Below are 18913 nucleotides of genomic sequence, written 5' to 3'. Positions count from 1 at the left end.
GAAATATGGCGGAAGAAGAAAACCTGGAAATATTCGACTTTATTGACTTTATTAAACTTGTAGGTGCCTCCAAAGCATTTGCCCTACTTTGTTATTAGTGGAAGAACATTAAAGGAGAGAGGAAAAGGAAGGAAAGAAGTTAACTGTAAGTACAACAGTTTTTGTTCTTAATGATATTTTATAGAACATGACGTATACTGCATATTACAAAGTAAAGCTTTTCTGTTAGTTTTGTGTGTAATGTGGGAAATGAAATAAACAGGTGCCCTTTTTCCCTTCTTTATTTCTTCTTCTTCAGTTTTAAGAACTATAGGCACTTCAATGTAAAAAGAGAAGAAAGCCTGGACAAAGAGGCATGATACAAGTAAAACTGATGCTTTTTCTTTCTTTTGCATAGAGGATTGAAAAAATTAAGGCCCTTGGCTTGATCTAACAAGTTTTAAGGGGAAGCAAGTAAATAAAGGAATACTGAATGTAATGGGAAATTTTCCTCTAGCAAACAAATGTTCACAGTGCAGCACGAGAAGCTTGTAGTCAAAGGCAGATGTGTGTCTGGTTTTCAGGTTTCTATGGAGATAAGCTGATAAGGGCAATAAAAAAGTATACTCTTTTCTTTCAGTGGCTAAAAAGCAATGTTTTCTCCAAGCATTGTCTGTTTTCTACTTCTGAGAGAGAAATAAAAATAAGACAAAAAAACAGACATCACTTAGTGTAAGTAGAAGCACGGGCTATGTACCATACATCTTAGCATGGATAACCCTCAGTATTGGTCATTTCAATCCTGAGTGTATAGCTGTTCATCTGGGGCAGTTCCAAATAGAAGGGTTAGACTTCATTATTTGAAGCATACCTCTCAAGGGTACCTCATTATGAGGAATGATCCTCATTTGGAGTCTTTAAAAAATTCATGTTCCTCAGCGGTGCACATTGAAAGGATTTGTCACACATTCAGTGTTCTAAATTTTTAACTGCTATCCATGGTAAATAGAACTGAATCATATTAATTCATTAAAAGAACTATTAAATCATTAAAAATACCAATTTGAATTATTAAGAACTTCCTAGATGAAGTTATTAGCAAGCTGTTAGTGAGTGTTCCACATTTTGCCCATTTGTTCCACTTTGTGAAAGGTAGTCTTCCTCATTTTATAGCTGGAAGGTTGACAGCTGTGATTTGAAGATGTATATTGTTTTCTGCATTTGTATTAAGTTAATAGGTTCTGGGATGTTATTTTGATGATTTTCATTAACACAGACACATGCAAGATGTGACATAAGTTCAAGTGGATGTGACAAGCACAACTGTATAAAAGATTAACCTGCCAAACATTAGTGTATGTATGTGTGTATGTAACACAAAAGCTGAAACTAGGACATTAAAAAACTGTTGTACATAACAAGTGTGAATAACTTTGTATTATGAATACTGTGCTTTCCATATTATCTTTAAATGTGAATGGTCTTGCAGGTATATACAAAAAAGAAAGAGTAGTGAACTGTATTAAAAACTGCAGAGCGCAAATAGCTATGCTACAGGAGATAGATCTGGAAAGAACTGAGCATGTGAATTTGATAGAGAGGATTTCAGGATGTTTTTTCAGAGGAATATCTGGGACAAAAGAAAAGGGAAGTACTTTTATCAATTGCTAGAGGAGCTGCAATAGTGATAAAAGATATAAAAAGATAATAATGCTAGATATGTAGTAGCAAGGGGCTGCTGGCAAAGGAGGAAGATTACGTTGGCATGTATTTGTATTGAAGTTAAAACTGCTACAGTGGAGCTTAACAGACTCCTGGGGAAAATAATCAACTTTAGCAGGGCAGTGAATATTACTTATAGGTAAGGACTGAAATTTGATTTGTAATGGTGAGGATAAGTCTGGGGGGTCTAGAAGGGAAAATGACAAAAAGAGAGTAGATTTTTTGAAGAAATTTATGAAAATATTTGGTATGGAAGATTTGAATTCAGTTGGAGGAGTTCAGAGAGACTTTACATAGTATTCCCTCAGGGTACAAAAACTGGGCTTTCACAGGAACATGAACATTTAATTGTAAGTTTTTTGATGCACATCAAATAACTATTTCAGATCACACACCAATAATAACTAAAATAAAAATGCAGGTTGATGAAACAAAAATGAGACACTGGCACCTCCCTGCTGTCTGTTAAAAAGATAGGAATGTAAGGAATGTGTAGTGGAAGTTATTTGGGCGTTATTAAGGAAGATAAAATTTTCTTCAGAAAATATAGCTAGGGAGTGGGATAAAATGAAAGTCTGTTTAAAAATAGGGTAGAAATAAAAGAAAGATGGTTAGGAAGTAACAATTATTAGGGGGACTAACAAAGGTAAAGTATTGCAGAATGTGGGGAATCTCAAGAAGAAGAGGAGGTGCAATTGCAGAGTGCTAAAGAGAAAATAATGGACTATCTCAATAATATGGTTGAGTTTAGAATAGTTGCTGTTGAGCAACTGTTTTTTCATAATAACTGTAGAGCATAAAAGCTTTTAGCACAACGGCTTAGGCAACAGAAAGTAGAAAGGGTTGTTGCCAAGCTTAGGTAGCCTATAATGAAGAAAATAACCAGAGATCCTGTGGTATTTAGAAATGTTTTGGAAATTTTATGAAAGTCTATATAAAACCCAAAAATGTGGAAAAAGTACAAATGGAATGTTTATGGAAGAATTAAATCTCCAAACCCTTGCTATCACTACTGTTTTATGTAACTAACCATAATATATCTGCAATCTCTTAACTATCTGACTGTTTATCCCTGTGTACTACTATCTGTAGCTCCCTTTTACCTGGACTTCCTCAGTAGTCCTTCAAAATTCATAGCCAACTTCATCTTATAATTACTGTAGTGTGTTCTACTCAATATCTATTTTCATCTAATTCCATTTTAAAGTGACTATACTCTTATAAGCTTGATATTAGGTAATATTTTACTGCGTTTTTCATTTACCTATCATGTTTTATTAACTATCATATCTTTACAAATCTGTGTATATACATTTACTATTCTACGTATGTACATTTATTATTTTTGATTATCTGTCTTATTACTACTCATCTACGTATGCATGTACATTTATGTAAATATTGTGCAACTGCCTTCTAAACATTCTGTAAAATGGAGGATTTCTCTCCTGGCCTCTGTTGAAAACTTAACTTGTGCTCAGTCAAACTTTCCCGCAAGCAATAAATTAAATACATATGCCAAAGTTAAGGGTAGATGAGGCTCAGTTGCTAACAGGATAGTAGGAGATGAGATGCAAAGAATGTTGCTTAACCAATATACATGAAAGTCTCCAAGAATAGATTGTATTCCTGTGGACGATTTGAAGCTAGGAGGGAAAATGTGATAAAGATCTAGAAGGTTTTGTTTAATGGTGTTTTAAAAGGAGGAGAAGCACTAACATCCTGGAAGAAGGCTGTGGTGGCTGTAATACACAGAGATGGTAAAGACCTATCAGATCCAGCTTCATATAGGCCTATTTCTATTCTAAACCATTATTATAAAGTATTCAAGTAATTGTTAATAGAATGGCAGAGGTGATGCAAGATTGATAGATATGAATCAGTGTGGTTTTGTGGAGGGGAGGCAAACATTTGACAACAATAATAGAAAAATGATGATCAAGAGGGATGAAGAAAGTAAGACAATATCACTGTTGGGGGGTTTTGATGGCGAGAAAGCATTCCACTGAGTAAGGCAGGATTGTATGAGTAGAGCAATGGAAGTATTTGCATTTCCTGCTAAAATAAAAAGGTTGATTAGGATGATAGGACATATTGAAGGTGGAAATTAAAGTGGGGGAGGTTCTTCAGTGATAAGCTCTGTCTGAGCAGAGGAGCCAGGCAGGGATGTCCACTGTCCTTTATTTGCATTATGTTTAGAACCATTGGTAAAGAAAATAAGGGACTCAGAAATTCAAGGATATATAGTTGGTATAATAATCAAGAAAAGCTGGCTTTATTTCAGATGACAGTATTCTGTACCTGATAGGACATTTCCATGTTGTGCAACATTCTAAGAAAGTTTTAAGTCTTTTCTGATACAAAATTAATAAAGATAAAGCAAAGGCAATAGCTGTAAACTGTGTACACACATGTACACACTCAGAGACACACACACACACACACACAATGTGTGGGAAGAGACTAAATGAAAGATGATGAGAAAGTGGAAGCTCTGTTTTATGGATAGCAGTATACAAGCACAATGAAAATGTTTTAGTACCTTTAGTGTTATACACAGGTCAGATATGTTTTTATCAGCCAGAGGAGAAGCTGTCGATAAATAGAGTTGAATAATTTTATCTGGGAGGAGAAGAGGGCAAAAGTCCAAGTGGGATAAGTTGATCCTTCCAATAGAACTAGATGGTTTGGGATTACTTGATATTTCAGAGCCAGTTAAGGCTTATATATATTGCACAAGCAGAAAGCTATAATTCACATTGGAAAGGGGATGATGTTGAAGCTGGGGAGCTCAAGAAATAAGGCAAGACTATGATTTTGGATGCAGATCCTTAGGGAGAACAACAGTAACCATACCGAATATTGAAGCCATAAATAACAAAGTATTCTAAAAACTAAGCCAACATGGGAATGGAGAAAGGAGATTCTGCCACTAGGGATAACTTCACTTAGGAGTACAGAGAATAGGCTAGAGGGGGCTGGAATTTACTGGAGAAAACTGGCAAAGAAACCAAGGTATTGTGAGCAAATAAAGGGAAAGGTAACAGAATGGGAAGACACCAAGAATTCATTTGGACTGCAGGTTAGAGATTGACTTCCCTATCAAGAGTTGACATCAGAGTATAGGCAGAGAAAGGAACGGTGGGATCCTAAGTGAAAGACCAGCATTGCTAGAGTTTTTAGTAGAATCTAGCATAGAAGCTGCTATTAAAAAAAAACAGATAATTAATATGGCATATAAAATGGTGCGTGATAACTATGGGTCTCAATCAGAGGTTAGAAAGGATTGGGAAGAAAGATGGGTAAGCCATTTACAAAGGAACATTGGGAGGATATATTGTATGGCTCCCACATATGCAACAAAGTTTAGATGATTTAGGATCTTTGCTTGGAAGTATTATAATAGATATTGTTATACCTCAAGAAAACTCCACAAAGAATTTTTCCTCAGGTAAATTGCAAATGTTGAAGGTGTGATTGGGAAGAAAGAGGTAATTGGGAACATATTTTTTGGGAGTGTAATGAGTTGGCAGACTTTAAAAATTCCCTGCAGACTACATACTTGGTGAGCAAGTCGGTATAACTAAGGAAACAATTTTTTGAGCTGTGGTATAGAATTCTCTAGACATAGTAAGGCCTTGCTGAATTTAATTCTGGTGGGTGCCAAAAAAGCAATTACTAGAAAATAGAAATCAAAGTCTAAACCAACCGTACTATAAGTAGTGAATATACTAACAGAGATAAAAGAACTTGAAGTGGGATCTTTAGAAAAGGGTAAGAGCAAATGTTATAGAAAAATGGAAACTATGGGAAAGGTACATGCAGAATAATGATTTGGAGGAGGAATGAGGTGTAAGAGAAGGCAAGAATTGAATGAGCCATGCAATGTTTGACTGACTGTGACTGTACAGAAGATTATAAGTTATGTATAATGTTTGCAACAGATGTATGCAGTATGCTTTGTTTTAATTTATATAAATGTGTAATTGTCTATATCATAAGTGATACATCAGTAAAGATGTGTCTTGTTTAAAAAAAATCATTCACTCCAACTTTATATAAATTGCTGAACTCCTGCCTTTCCCTTAAACCTCACTCCTGCTCCTCCTGAACATTATTCCACATATATTATCACAAATTCCATTCATTCCTATGAAATTTAGTCCTTCCCTTTACTAAAATTTCTCCTCCAGATGTTAATCACAGTGATCACTGCTGCACTAGCCGTAGTAATATAGGTTATGTCCTGCCAGGGATGCAACCACCAGCCAGCATTCAAAGCAACTGAGCTGACCAAAAGAAACGTTTGGGTGCCCTTCAGAGTTTTACTACCGTCAAAGCATATGCCACTTCGCAGCTTTCAAGGATTGACAATTGGCTTGTATTCCTTTAATGGGCAGATAAGTTCCCTTTTCCGGGAAAAAACTTCCATTTAATATTATTTTTTTGTTTGATTGATACTTTCAGGAAAGTTATTTTAAAGCTAGGAATTTATGTTTTAACGTTCTGTCACTAGACTGTATTTCATATTTAAATGGGAGCAGTCTTTCCTTTTTAGTTTTAAAGTTGTTTATAGTACTTGAAAATCTTTTTTCTGTGGAGTGGAGAAATTGTTTATTTTACTTTGTGAGGCAAAGGCAAACTGTTTTAAAGTGCCTTTTACTGTTTGTGAAAAAAGTGACTTAGACAGATTTTTTTGCCAACGTTTGCTGCTTGTTTTCCCCAGGAAAGAGGCATTATTTTCAGCTTGACCATGGAACAATCTGTTGGTTCCATGGTTGGTTCTTCCATCCACAAAAAGAAAAAAATTTAAGCAAACAGCCTTTGCCAGCAGGCTAGCAGTTTGCTTCAGCCCCAGGGGAGTGACTCTGCTATAGCCATTTATTGTACCTCAGACCAGTCATCTTTTACCCCGGCTCCCTCTGGTGTAGCACCTACATCCACTATGGACCAGGAATTAGCCATGTTTTCTGTGGCTGATGGGGTCCACTTATTAGGCAGGGGAGAGCCACTTTTGTCAGTCTTGGCAGAGGGATCAGAGAAGGCTTTCCTGTTTTGTGAGAATGTTGTGTCCATCCCTATGCAAGATGCTGCTGCCATTAATGACACTTTTGGTCCCATTTTTTTGTCTAAAACAAAAAATAAAATTAAACATTTATCAACTTCTCAAATTTCCCAAGATGAGTAGTTTAGTAGGTTTGGCTATGGGTTTAATTCAGAATGTTGATCTTTCTTGTAAAGTAGTTTCTCATAAAAGAAAGAGGGACACTTCCTGTCCTGAAGAGATTTAAGATTCTGAATCTGGACAGGAGGATGAAGGGACAGATACTGGGTTTTCTCTTCAGATATCGGATTCCGATTCAGAGGAAAGCTCAGTTTCTGAGTCTCCTTGTGGGAGGACCTCTTTTTCTGAGACTGTTTACTTGATATTTGTTTACCAGGAAAGTCCAACTGGGGTAATATCCCATTTTCAGCAAAAACCTCGGAAGAAAAGCTCCCCGTGGGCATAATACAGCTACAGTTTAATAAAGTTATTACAAATCCTAATACAGAAGGAGATATTAACTAAGTAAAAATCTGTTTTCATCTCATACAGTGTGAACCTGTACATACATACTACAAATATTTGGACAGCTGTAACAAGTTGAAAAAGAACACTGTCAGTAGATAAAGTAATCACAAATTGCAGTTAATAGAAATGGCATTAAACACTGAGTACACACTCTGAAACAGAGATGACTAATTTAGCCTACGCAAAAATATATATTTTTCTAGGAAATAGATTTTGCTAATTCATTCTCTCTGAACATAGTCGAAGTATGCTGGTGATGGAAGAAAGGAGGGACTAGTTCAGCCTTTTGTAGTGCAGGAACAGAGCCAGGTTTTATTTAAGTAGTCTTTTAGTAGTAGTTTGAAGTTGGAGAGGTTAGAAGTTGATCTAATTTGTAGAGGGATAGAATTCCATTTTTTTAGAGATGAGTATTTATTTTTTTATTTTATATTTGTTTATTGGGAGTGTTCGACTGGGCTAGTAGCCCGTTTTCAGCAGAGGCCCAGGGAGAAAAGCTCCAAGATATAACATGACATACATTAGAACACATAAGGCTAACACGTATTTACAGTACGGGTATTATCTAGCTGGTATAAAGTATACACTAATTCAGATTATTTATATGCTTTAGGACCACATCAGGGAGAAAAATATTCTGAGGGTCAGCTGAAGAGAGAAAGTTCTTTAGGTACCATAGTAAAAGTTAGCTATAAGTTAAGTATTGAGAGTGGTCCAGCATTGCATGTTAGGGTAGTATGAAGTGACTTGTTGAGATGAAGGCAGAAGTAGAATAGTCGTGTGATTAGTAGTGCAAGATTGAAAAGTATTGTGATTAGTAATGAGAGTTGTAAAATGAAGAGAAAGCAAATTATTAGTAGAAAGTTTGGCCATAGGATTTGTGGGGTTTATATATACTGAGAAGCTGATGTTCTTTACATCAAAGTAGTCTATTTGGGTGATAGCAATGGAAAATACGAGATGGGCTGTATGCCATCTAAGTGGTGATGCAGTTTGAGCCATTTCAAAGCCTTAAGGGCAATACAGTCATGGCTGTGGTATTTTGTTGGTGGCAAAATTTGCAGCCTTATTATACCATGCCTCCAGCTTTTTTTAACTGAAGGTTGGTTAGGATGGGTGCACTGTATGAGAGAGAGGAGAAGGTAGGTAGTGGCAAGAGTGATTTTGGCAATGTTGCTAAGGATGTTTATGTGCCTATAGAGCGTTTGTAATTTTTGTTGAGTCTTTTTTGTTATTTTGAACATGCAGGTCAAATTTAAGGTTATCTATAATCACTCCCAAGAAGTTTTATATAGAACACTACTTCAGTTTCAGTTTTGTTTAGTAAAAGATTTTGAAATTTGCTTTGTCAGGCATGTATGATTTGGAACAATAACAGTAACTTTGTTTTTTTACGGGTGAGTAGTGGCTGGGCATTGTGGAGCAATTTCTCAACTGAGGAAAATGCTTCTTGCGTGATATGGAGGAGTTGAGGCAAATTATTTGATGCATATATAAGTGTAGAATCATCAGCATATTGTGTAAGAGAGACTGGACCTATGGAGGTATAGACATCTTTGATAAATATATTAAAGAGGAGGGGACCAAGAATAGAGCCTTGGGGTACACCGGTGGAGACTTGCAGGTATGGAGAGAGAGTATTCGGCCATTTTCCAAACTGGAGCTTATCAGTTAAATAGATATTGAACCACAGTAATGTAAAAGGGGACTCCATTTCTAAAATGTGTCATTGCTTTCAGTGGGAGAACACTGAGGTTTCTCAGTCCCTAAAAAATACTATGAGCTATTACAGAAGGAATTTCTCAAACTTGCATTCATTCCTGTAGTTCTGTCAGCTTTGGAGTGTGTGTCTGTGTGTGTATCTGTGTGTGTGTCTGTGTGTATGTGCCTGTGTGTGTGTGTGTCTGTGTGTGTTACTGCCAGCAATTTTCGTAACATTCAGGCAGTTGCCCCTAAAAAGGCAGATGGGATGTATAAAGTTCCTCAGTCTTACGTTTTTATGACTTTCCCAAACCTGATCCAGCAGCTATAGCTTTAGTTAATACGTGTGCTGCTAAACACTTAGATCTGATGTCCTTTTCATTCTTCCTCACTATTTGGTTACAGATCCAACCCTCTGATCCGAGCTCTTCCCTCTACCCATAATGCCCTACACACTCTGTAGCTTCCTTAGATCTCTTTTGCAGCCTAGCTGGTCTCATGTGAGAACTTCTCTGGGGTTATGATAAGTCAGGGTTTTTTTTTATTTTATTAACATTTTATTTCTTATAACTCTGTTGGTATATTTTTTCATAGCTTTTTCTTCCTCTCCCATCAGTTTTCAGAGGCCTTAAGGATTTTTTTTTTGTCTTACACTTATTTCTTGCTTCTTTTCCCAGATTCGTTTGTACTTCTGCCTCCCATTTGCTGTTTTTCTGTTTCTACAAAAAATAAATAAATAAATTGTCATCTTTCGATTTAATGGCAGGGTTTTGTCACTATCTTAAAGCTGTTGTGGTGTGCACTTTTCTTGTATGTAGGTGTGTGTGGTGGTGTTGATCTTGCTCAGTCATGTCTGATAAACCAACTGGGTTTAAGCGCTGCTCAGAATGTGGGCATAAAATCCCCCATTCTGATGCACGTAGTAAGTGTGTTTATTGTTTACTTTTGGACCACCTGCGATTTGGATTGTGTTATTTGTGTGGGATTTAATCCTCAGGTCATCGCTGATCACAGGAACAAACTTGTATTAAAAGGACTGTTACCTGCTTATTCATCCTCACTAGGGGATCAGACCCCCTCAGTAACTCATTCTGGGTCGTTGGAGCCAAGAAAATGCTCTCATAAGACTTCAAGGACTTCCTTGGAGCCTCCAGCAAAATCAGCAAAGACCTCAAATCTGATCTTGTTGAATCCAAGACCCACTTCTGGCTTGTCGGATCCAAGGTGCTCCTTGGATCCAATAGGTACCATTACTTTGACTGCCTCTCTTAGGCCATCCTCTTCTACCTCAGATTCAAGTGTTAGGACCCAAACACCAGAGTTTTCCATCAGGGCAGTTTCCCCAACATTGCCTTTAAAGCTTTTGCAGACTCCATCCAGACATTCCAGACCTGCATCAATTGCATCGTCTAGGTCCTCCAGGAGCCTATCTGATGTTGATATGGACAGGATGATATGGAAGTTCCTCAAAGCTCAAATCCAGATGGGGAGCTGTCAGCTCTATCCCCGTTTGGATCCGTGAGTGTCCCCACTACTCTGATTCAGTCTTCTCCTCTGATCCAACCAGCGGTTTTGGAGTCCCAAGATCCTTGGTACCCGAGAGAGTCTGAATTGGATCTGAAGAAGCTTCCTTCCTCAACTACGACAGCTATCCTGACTAGCTCTCTTCCGATCTCTGTTCAGAGTGGGCCTTGGATCTGTAATGTCAGTGTTGGATCCAAGGGGAGGGGTTCATTTCTGACCTTCTTAGACCTATCCCTTCCTCTCAGCACTTCGTTTGTCGACAGCTTGGGTCCAGTTCTGTCTGGAGACCATGGATCAAGAGTTGTTGCTGTCCATGCTTCCTTGATGGTTTCAGTTTTGAGGGGGATGGGGGGAGTTTCTCCAGGTCTATCAGCTTTCCAGATTGTGGAAAAGGCTTTCTCTGTTCACAGAGAACTGGCCTGTTTTACCTCCTATCCTCCCCTTCGTCCATCACTGGATCTGAGTGCTGAGTCTATCTCTTTCCAAGGTCAACTTGCCTCAAGGAGCCTCCAAGTTATTCCATCCGAGAAAGCCCCCCTTTCTTCCGATACATCCCCTGAACACCCAACAGAGGAGGTTCCACAGAAGAAAACATTCAAAAGGGGGCACATTGACTCTCCAATGGAGTCACTAACAGAAGACACAGACTTTGATGAGAGAAGGATCCCCATGATCACCACCAGATAATATCCCGTTTGGAGACATCTTGGATATCCTTAGAAAGGTGGCTGGTTGGCCCAAACTCCTTCTGAAGAGTCTGTGTTCTTGGAGACTTTCGGGGCAGGCCTGTCTACCACTTGGGTGACCCCCCCCCCTGTGGGCGAACTCATTGACTTAGTCTCCTGCCGGGCTTGGTAGAATCTGGACACTATTGAGCCAATCATTGAATGCCCTGACAAATTTATCCCCCAAGACAGGCTTCATTGGTCTAAAGGTGTCCTGTTAATGCCATAGTTGTGACAGCAGCCACCAAGGAGCAGGTAGCCAAACAGAGCTCCTCTGTCCGTCCGCTGAACAGGTAGTCTTGAGTGATGGACAATTTCACTCGATTGCAGAGAGATTTGGTCAAGGAGCTATCTAACTCTCGGAGACCATGTCAGATGAGAACTTCAATAAAGTATCTCCCCAGTTGGCTACATTTGCTTCCATGACTAATTCTTCCGTGAGGCTCATCTCCCATTCAGCAGAGGGCACCACAAGGGCAGCCGGCTCTGGTATTGCAGTCAGAAGACATGCTGAGATGAGGCTTTGTGACTTTGCGGAACCTTTTAAGGCGTCCTTTGTCAGTGCCCCTTTCGATGGCTCCTCCTCCTTTGGGCCACCTGTCAGAGACTCTTAATCTGCAATGAGCAGGAAGGAAAGACTCTGATGTTGGGATCAAGTTTTCTACCCCTCACCGCACCTTTTCCAGAAATCAGCATGGTGGTAAGAAAACTTGGTTTTGAAAGTCTTAAGGGTCTTTTCAGGATCAATGTGAGGATTGAGACTCCTCCAACACTAGCCCAGAGGAGGGACATCGCAGGCTACATCAAGCCAGCTAGCAAAATGCCAAATTATTAAGGTGGAGCCTAGGGTTGCAGGCATATGATATGACAGTCCAGCACTGTAGTGGGGTCAGCAATGCCAATGCAGATGGGCTCATCAAGACAGGCTATGGGTTAATGTGTTCCAAGATGGGAGGGAGAGATGTGATGATGTGAGGTATTGCCAGCTATGCCAGGAGACGTAGGGCAGTAGCTGTGTAACATATGCCAGCATAGGTAGCTGGAGTTTTGTAAAAATTATATGTCATTTGTACATCAAAATTATTTGTACAGGTGATTGTGTTGAAAATGTATTTGCAAAGCTGCTTGTGCTAAAAATGTACCAGCAGTGGGTCCTGTTGGACAGAAAAGAAATACATCTGTATGTCAGACTGTATTGTAACTTTTGAAATGAATATATTGTAACAGAGGGTAATGGAGGAGAAGAGGTTAATCTCAGTCCAGCTAACTTTGAAAAAAAATCTGAAATTAAATTACCCGGTTTAGGCATAAAGATTGTATCTTACAGTTCTGATTGCAGCCAAAGACAAAATATATGTGAAAAACAGGACTAGGAATCCTACTGTATTGTCCTTAGGGGTGAACTAATTGCTACTGGAAGGGTGGAAGTTTTTGAAATGGTTTTATAGCTTCCAAATGCTATAACACATTGTAGCAAAGCTCTGTGTGTGTGTATTATGACACATATGTGCTACATTCAGGTTCGGGTTCTAGTAAAGGGGTAGTGTGGGAACCAAAGTCAGATGACCAGATGTATGTGATGTCATTCTGTAATCCAGCACTGAAATCTCAGAAGTCTCAGGGCAGTCTGTTTTTGAAACCTGACCAAGAAGGATCACTCACCCACTTCATCTTGCCTTGCTCTAGTAATCCCCACACTTTCATTACTCATTACAAATTGCATTTGATTTCTAGGAACAGAGCAGCATTTGGCTCAGCAGTGCTCCAGAATATCCTTTTTTAGGGGACCTTCAATGGTTACAGTAACTGGGGATTCTGTCTCATCACTTAAAGAAAAAAATGAAAATGACAACATCAAATTAAAACATTAGGTACTCACCATAATATTCCATCTTTCATTCTTCCTCCACTCCCTGCCCACCTGCCCCCTCCTTTTTCACCTCTGGAAACATTAAGAGTTGTATAGGAACCTCTGTTCCTTGTTTGAGCTCCGGTTTCACTTTTATGTTCTGCCTCTGTTATTTCTGTTATCAGTTGTTCTTTTATATCTAGGGGCAGAAAACTCGATCTGAGGTATGTTAACTTGGTGGGGCATTATGGATAAAGGGAAGAGTTTGAGAGTTCTTTGATGCGATGCTCTGGAAGACGTGGCCAAGTTGGATCCAAGTCTCAGATCTGAACTAGTCATTTGAGGAAGAATGAACATGGACAACACAGGTGGAACTGTTTATTCCCTCTGTTTCCCTGATTACCTCAGATATAATTTGCTGCTTGATCACTCAAGACGTGTGACTTGAGGGCTCTGCATCAGTATAAGGTAAGTGGTTATTTCCTTATATTTTATTAAGGTATTTTCTTAAAACTTATTTTCTTTACGTATATATCAGATTTGTTGTTTTTACTGTTTTCCAATACCCTTTCTTTGAGGAACTTGTTTTTCTTTCCCTCCTTCCTTGCCTAAAAATATATTCATCTCCTGCTATTTGTATCTGTTCAGAATTAGGGTGTATCTGATAGTTGTCTTGGGCTTAACTGTTTTTTTTCACTGTTTTTATTGTTGCTGGTATGTGTGGTTGTGACTTGTTTGTGAAAACCATGTCTGACAAGGCCACTGGCTTTAAAACATGTACAGTTTATGGGAACAAGATCCCGTACAAAGACTCTCACTCCCTTTGTGTTTGTTTGGAGGTAGTGCATTTAGATGCTGATTGTGAAGCTTGCTCATCTTTCAGGGCCAGGGCTTTACAAGGTCATCAAGACAAGTTAGTTTTGAAAGGCCTTCTTCCTGCATATGTGGGAGGATCAGCACCTTCAGCCCCAGAAAACTTTTCTCCTTTGTCTAAGAAGTTTGATAAAGTGATGGCTACTAACGATAGGGGGAAGGAAAAAGAAAAGGGTAAAAAGAGTGAGTGATGACAGGATAAGATGGCTGAAAAGCCCAGAAAGAGGTCTCCAGACCAACTGGACCAGTCTGGCTTGTCTCCAAAGACTCAGAGATGCTTGGATCCAACTGCTACAAAGGTCCTTCAGATTAATTTTCTGTCACCACCCTGTTGTTTCTCCCTTTATCCAGCTAAACCCAAGGTTCTACTCAGGTTTTTTTAAGAGAAACATTGACATGCATCTAAACCACCATTGTTGACTTCATCCTTCAGGTTGTTCTAATTGTCGAAGAGTTTCTTGGAATCTGACATTGACAGGATGGGGCAGAAGTTCCTTTGGGCATATATCCAGCTGGGAGTTTCTCCTGGTGCCTACCCTCTGATAGCGGTGGGCATGGTCCCTACTACTTTGCGATTGATCTCTCCTGTACCAGTCTGTCTTTACGATCTAACACCCATGGATCCAAGGTTCTTCTGTAGAGCACTTACATCACAGTTGACAGTGTTATCAACTTCAACTCCAATGATCCCTCACTCTATCGACTCCAGCTTTGCCAAATCAGGATGGGTCTCGGAGCCAAAGCCTAGGATCCGAGGATTGGGGGTTAGGGTCAACTCTGAAGCTTTCAAAACTTCCTTGCCTGTCAGTGCTTTGGCTCTGGACTGCTCAGCTTCATTATTGGCCTTGGATCTGAGTCAGATCAGAGCCAGAGATGTTCTATACCTGTTCTTGAGTCAGTGAGGTACTGCTTTGGCTCTGGTCTCTGCTTCAGCTTTCAAGGCATTTGAGAGTGTTCTCTACAGATCCGTAGAAGAGGTTTCTGTCTCTCTCTCTGTCTTAGTTCAGTCCCATCTCCTGTGGAGTCTATTAGCATGTTCTCATCTTGTTCGACAGGGGCAGTCAGCTTCACTGAGCCTTGGGGGAGGGGGGTCTCTCTCTTGCTGTGTGAGCTCTAACTAATTCCAACCCTTCCCTAGAAGAGCCTGTGTGAAAGAGCACTAGACAGTGGGCCTGTAATGGAAGGCATTTGAACTCATCTCCATAGTCTATTACAGAAGAACCAGATTTCATTGAAAGGGAGGGCTCCTCACAACCCCCTCTAGAAGACATCTCCTTTGGAGATATTTGGAGTTGGTGAAGCAAAGAGGGGTTTGGTCCACTGAAGCCTCTTATCCAGAGGACTTGGTGTTCCTTGAGGCATTTGTGGCTGTCTGTGACTTCTGAATGGTGCCACCTGCTGATGAGTTAATAGAACTGGTCTTTCACTGGTCTTGGAAGGAATCTGACGTGGTGGATCTAATCCCATGTAAGCCAGATAAGATCTTGGTTGCTTGTAGAAAGAAGTTCCACTGGTGCAAGGATCCCCTAGTAGATACAGTGATTGTTGCAACAGCCATGCCAAAGGAGTTCTTGGAGGAGAGCATGTCCGTTCATCCCCGTAATAGACAATTGAGGGTGTTGTACAGATTTGGAACATGGACACATGCGTCAGTGACATTTGCACTCAGAGTGCTGAACTATTTGGCTCACATGAGTCATTTCAAGAGAGACTTTACAAAGGAGTTGTCACAATCCCTCTCCGCTAACCTGCCTAGGGAAATCCAGAAAACAGTGACCATACATCTACTTTCTAATGCAGCTGATTGCACAGCAAGGGCAGTAAGTAGTGGCATTGCCATTTGCCAACATGGCCGGATGTACCAAATCAGTTTTTCTGAAGGCATCAATATGTCCTTTATCAATGCCCCCTTCAGTGGTTCAACCCTCTTCGGACCTAAGGTTAAAGAAATGCTTAACAGAAGTGAAGAGGAGGGCATATACCTGTCAGCAGTTGCTAGGCATTTTTCGACACAATAAAGGACATTTTCCTGGAACAAAAAGGTTAGAAAGAACTTATGGTTTCTAAACTCCCAGGGTTTTGGCCATTGTGCTTTGGCTGACAGACTCCCCTGGGACAGGGGGGGGGGAGTAATTTTCAAGGACATCGCCCCAGGGGCAGAGATGGACCACAAAAAGGTCCCTTCACTGAGACACCTTTCCAGTTCTCCTGAATGGGGTCTGACTGCCTTCTATGTGGAGATGGTGGGGTGCTTATCAGTCCACCCTCCAGCCTGGTGGGATATCACCCGAGATTCCTGGGTGCAAAGAGATTCATTCAGGAGGACCCACCAGACCAGCAAAGATTCTGTGTCTATTCAAGGTTATTTCCCAAATGAGAGGGGACCTCAGACCCATTCTGGAACTAAGTTACCTCAACCAGTTTGTAAAGCAGATGAAGTTCTGGATGGTCATGGTTTAGTCTGTCCTACCTCTTTTGATTAAGTATGACTTGATGTGCTGTACTGTCACATCAAGATAGGAAGGCAGTCTAGGAGATTTCTCCATTTTTGTCTGGGAGCCAGCCATTTTAATTTCAGAACACAGCCCATTGGCCTCACCACAACCCCCACGGTGTTCACCAAATGCATGTCAATTGTGGAAGAGTATCTCAGGCTGCCAGGATTCCAGGTGTTCACTTACTTTGACTGGCTCTTCACTGCATCAACGAGTGATGTACTAATTTAGTGCAGGAACTTATTGCTCCGCATAGCTCTGTACTTGGGAATTTGAACCCTCTGCAGAATGCGATCTGAAGTTTCTATCTTGGAAGATGCTCTTTGGTAGCCATTGCTTCGGCCGGAAGAATTTCAGAAATCCAGGTGTTATCGTCTGGACCTCCTTACCTAGTCTTCCATAAGGCTAGGATATCTTTAGGAACAAACCCCTTGTTCCTGCCCAAAGTAGTGTGAGATGCTAATATCAACCAGACTACTAATTTACCGGTCTTCTTCCTTAATCATTCTAAGAAAGGAGGATACATTCTATATTTACTAGACATCCATATACAATTACATTGCTACCTTCTCAGAGCGGAAACTATAAGACAATCAAGTCAACTGTTTGTTTCTTTTCTACTGTAAAATTGGACAAGGCAGTCAGAAAGATTACCCTCTCTAAGTGGCTGAAAGTTTGTATCACTTTCATTTATGATAAAAATAAATTAACCTTGCCTAAACCTGTCAAAGCACATTCTACAAGGTTTGTAGCCACTTCAGCGGTCTTCCAATCCAGAGCTTCTATGGATAACATATGTGCAGCAGCTACTTGGGCTTCTCCCCATACTTTTATTACTCATTACAAACTGGACCTGGTCTCCAGGGGAAGATCAATCTTTGGCACGGTAGTGCTCAGGAATATCCTTCCGTGAGTCTACCCAAGTTTTTAGGTAGCTGGGGACTCTGTCCCATCTGTCAAGGATAAATGAAGATCAACAACACAGATGGAATGTTATGGTGAGTACATAGCTTTAACAACAGTGGTACATGGAATGCTATAGAGTATATAGAGCAAGTGGCATGAGTGCAAGGCTGAAACTAAAAGGAAGACTGCTGCTTCCTTAATATTACTTTTCCTTCTTTTTGTTTTAGTATCTTTTTCTTTTTTTTCCTTTGTCACCATCACTAGTGCATTTGTTTTCCAGATTGTAGTCTAGTATATATGCAGATGTGAGGGGGCTTAAGTTTTCATTGCCATATGAATATGCTGTGATAGTGGCTTGTAAACAGGAAATAGATGTTTATATACATAAAAATTGTCATGCTTATGACATCTGTTTATACATTTATAGAGCTGTGCCTCTTTTGGGATATCTACCTCAGGACCTCATCGGAACACCTGTATTAATGCATCTGCATCCGAACGATCGGTCCAATATGCTTGCCATTCACAAGAAAAGTATGTTACAGTTTTATTGTTTCTGTTGTTTTGCTGTAGTTTTTAATAAATGATTAGTATTTTAATAAATGAGATAAGATTGTTAGAATGTATCTGCAAGACTTACTGGTAAGATTATTTCTCTCACAAAGTATGTTTTAACTTCTAGAAGATTTTCACTGCTGCTTCTGTAATTTTAGTGGGAAGATCTGAAAGAGATGTGGACAGTTACATTCTCTTGATTCAAGCTGTTTTGGGGATGGATGTTCCTTCTCTTGACACCTTATTCCCCTCACGCTATCTTCCCCCTTGCATAGGTCATTCCTTTCATGGCATCAGAAGTCATTTAAATAAACTTCAGATCCTTATTTAAATACATTTCTAGTTTGTATGTTTATAACTTTGTTAGCTAGTATTCTGACTTGCAGATACAATCCCTCTTTGAGTTGGGTAGGAGTTGTAGCTTACTTGTGTTAATTTACTCATAAGCATCATCATAGGGAAGTCATGCAGTAATTGGAGATTGTTCATTCCCTGAGCATCAAATACTCAATGTTTTGAGAAGAGTATGACAGGGCATGGAAAAAGGTGAGTGAGTATTCTATCCCCTGCTGACAGCCCTCTCACAGATCTGCTCATTATTGGGTATTTGCACACTTGTTTTCTGAAAGTGTTACTGATGCATTCAGCAGAAACTGCACCTTATGAAAAGTCATTGTAATTTCCTCTCTGCTTCCTTGTCTTTTGTGAAAAAATGAATGGATGTATAAGTGTTAGCTATATCCAGAGGGAAATGAGTTGCTGTTTGAGCACATTTCACAGAAGGGATTCTTCAGTTGCATTTAATGGGTCTAAATTCCATCTTATTTTTCGAGAGCCCACAGCATGAGGAGGCTGTGGCAAAGAATTATTTATCTGACTGCCATCTAATTTGCTAAGAGAATGAAGTGCTATAGACATTATTGCACAGAACTGTATGAGATACTTCATGGAACTCTTAAGAGAGTGAAAGATTAACTTTAACATCTTGGAGGGAATATTTCAGAAATGGCTTATT

General features: G+C 39.6%; 1 protein-coding gene across 1 annotated transcript in view; it reads left to right on the top strand.

The window, feature by feature from the left end:
- PER2 (period circadian regulator 2) overlaps positions 1-18913 on the top strand; it is a 1339110-nt gene that overhangs the window by 480992 nt on the left and 839205 nt on the right. Inside the window, exon 12 of the mRNA XM_044070032.1 lies at positions 17771-17877. Within this exon, the coding sequence (XP_043925967.1) occupies positions 17771-17877 (107 nt within the window). The remainder of the gene's footprint in view (positions 1-17770; positions 17878-18913) is intronic.

Source organism: Protopterus annectens, chromosome 4.part1, assembly GCF_019279795.1.
Source record: "Protopterus annectens isolate FY-2018-M chromosome 4.part1, PAN1.0, whole genome shotgun sequence".
NCBI classification, from domain to species: Eukaryota; Metazoa; Chordata; order Ceratodontiformes; family Protopteridae; genus Protopterus; species Protopterus annectens.
Note: the sequence above shows the minus strand (reverse complement) of the source record. Positions and strands in the feature narration are given on the sequence as shown.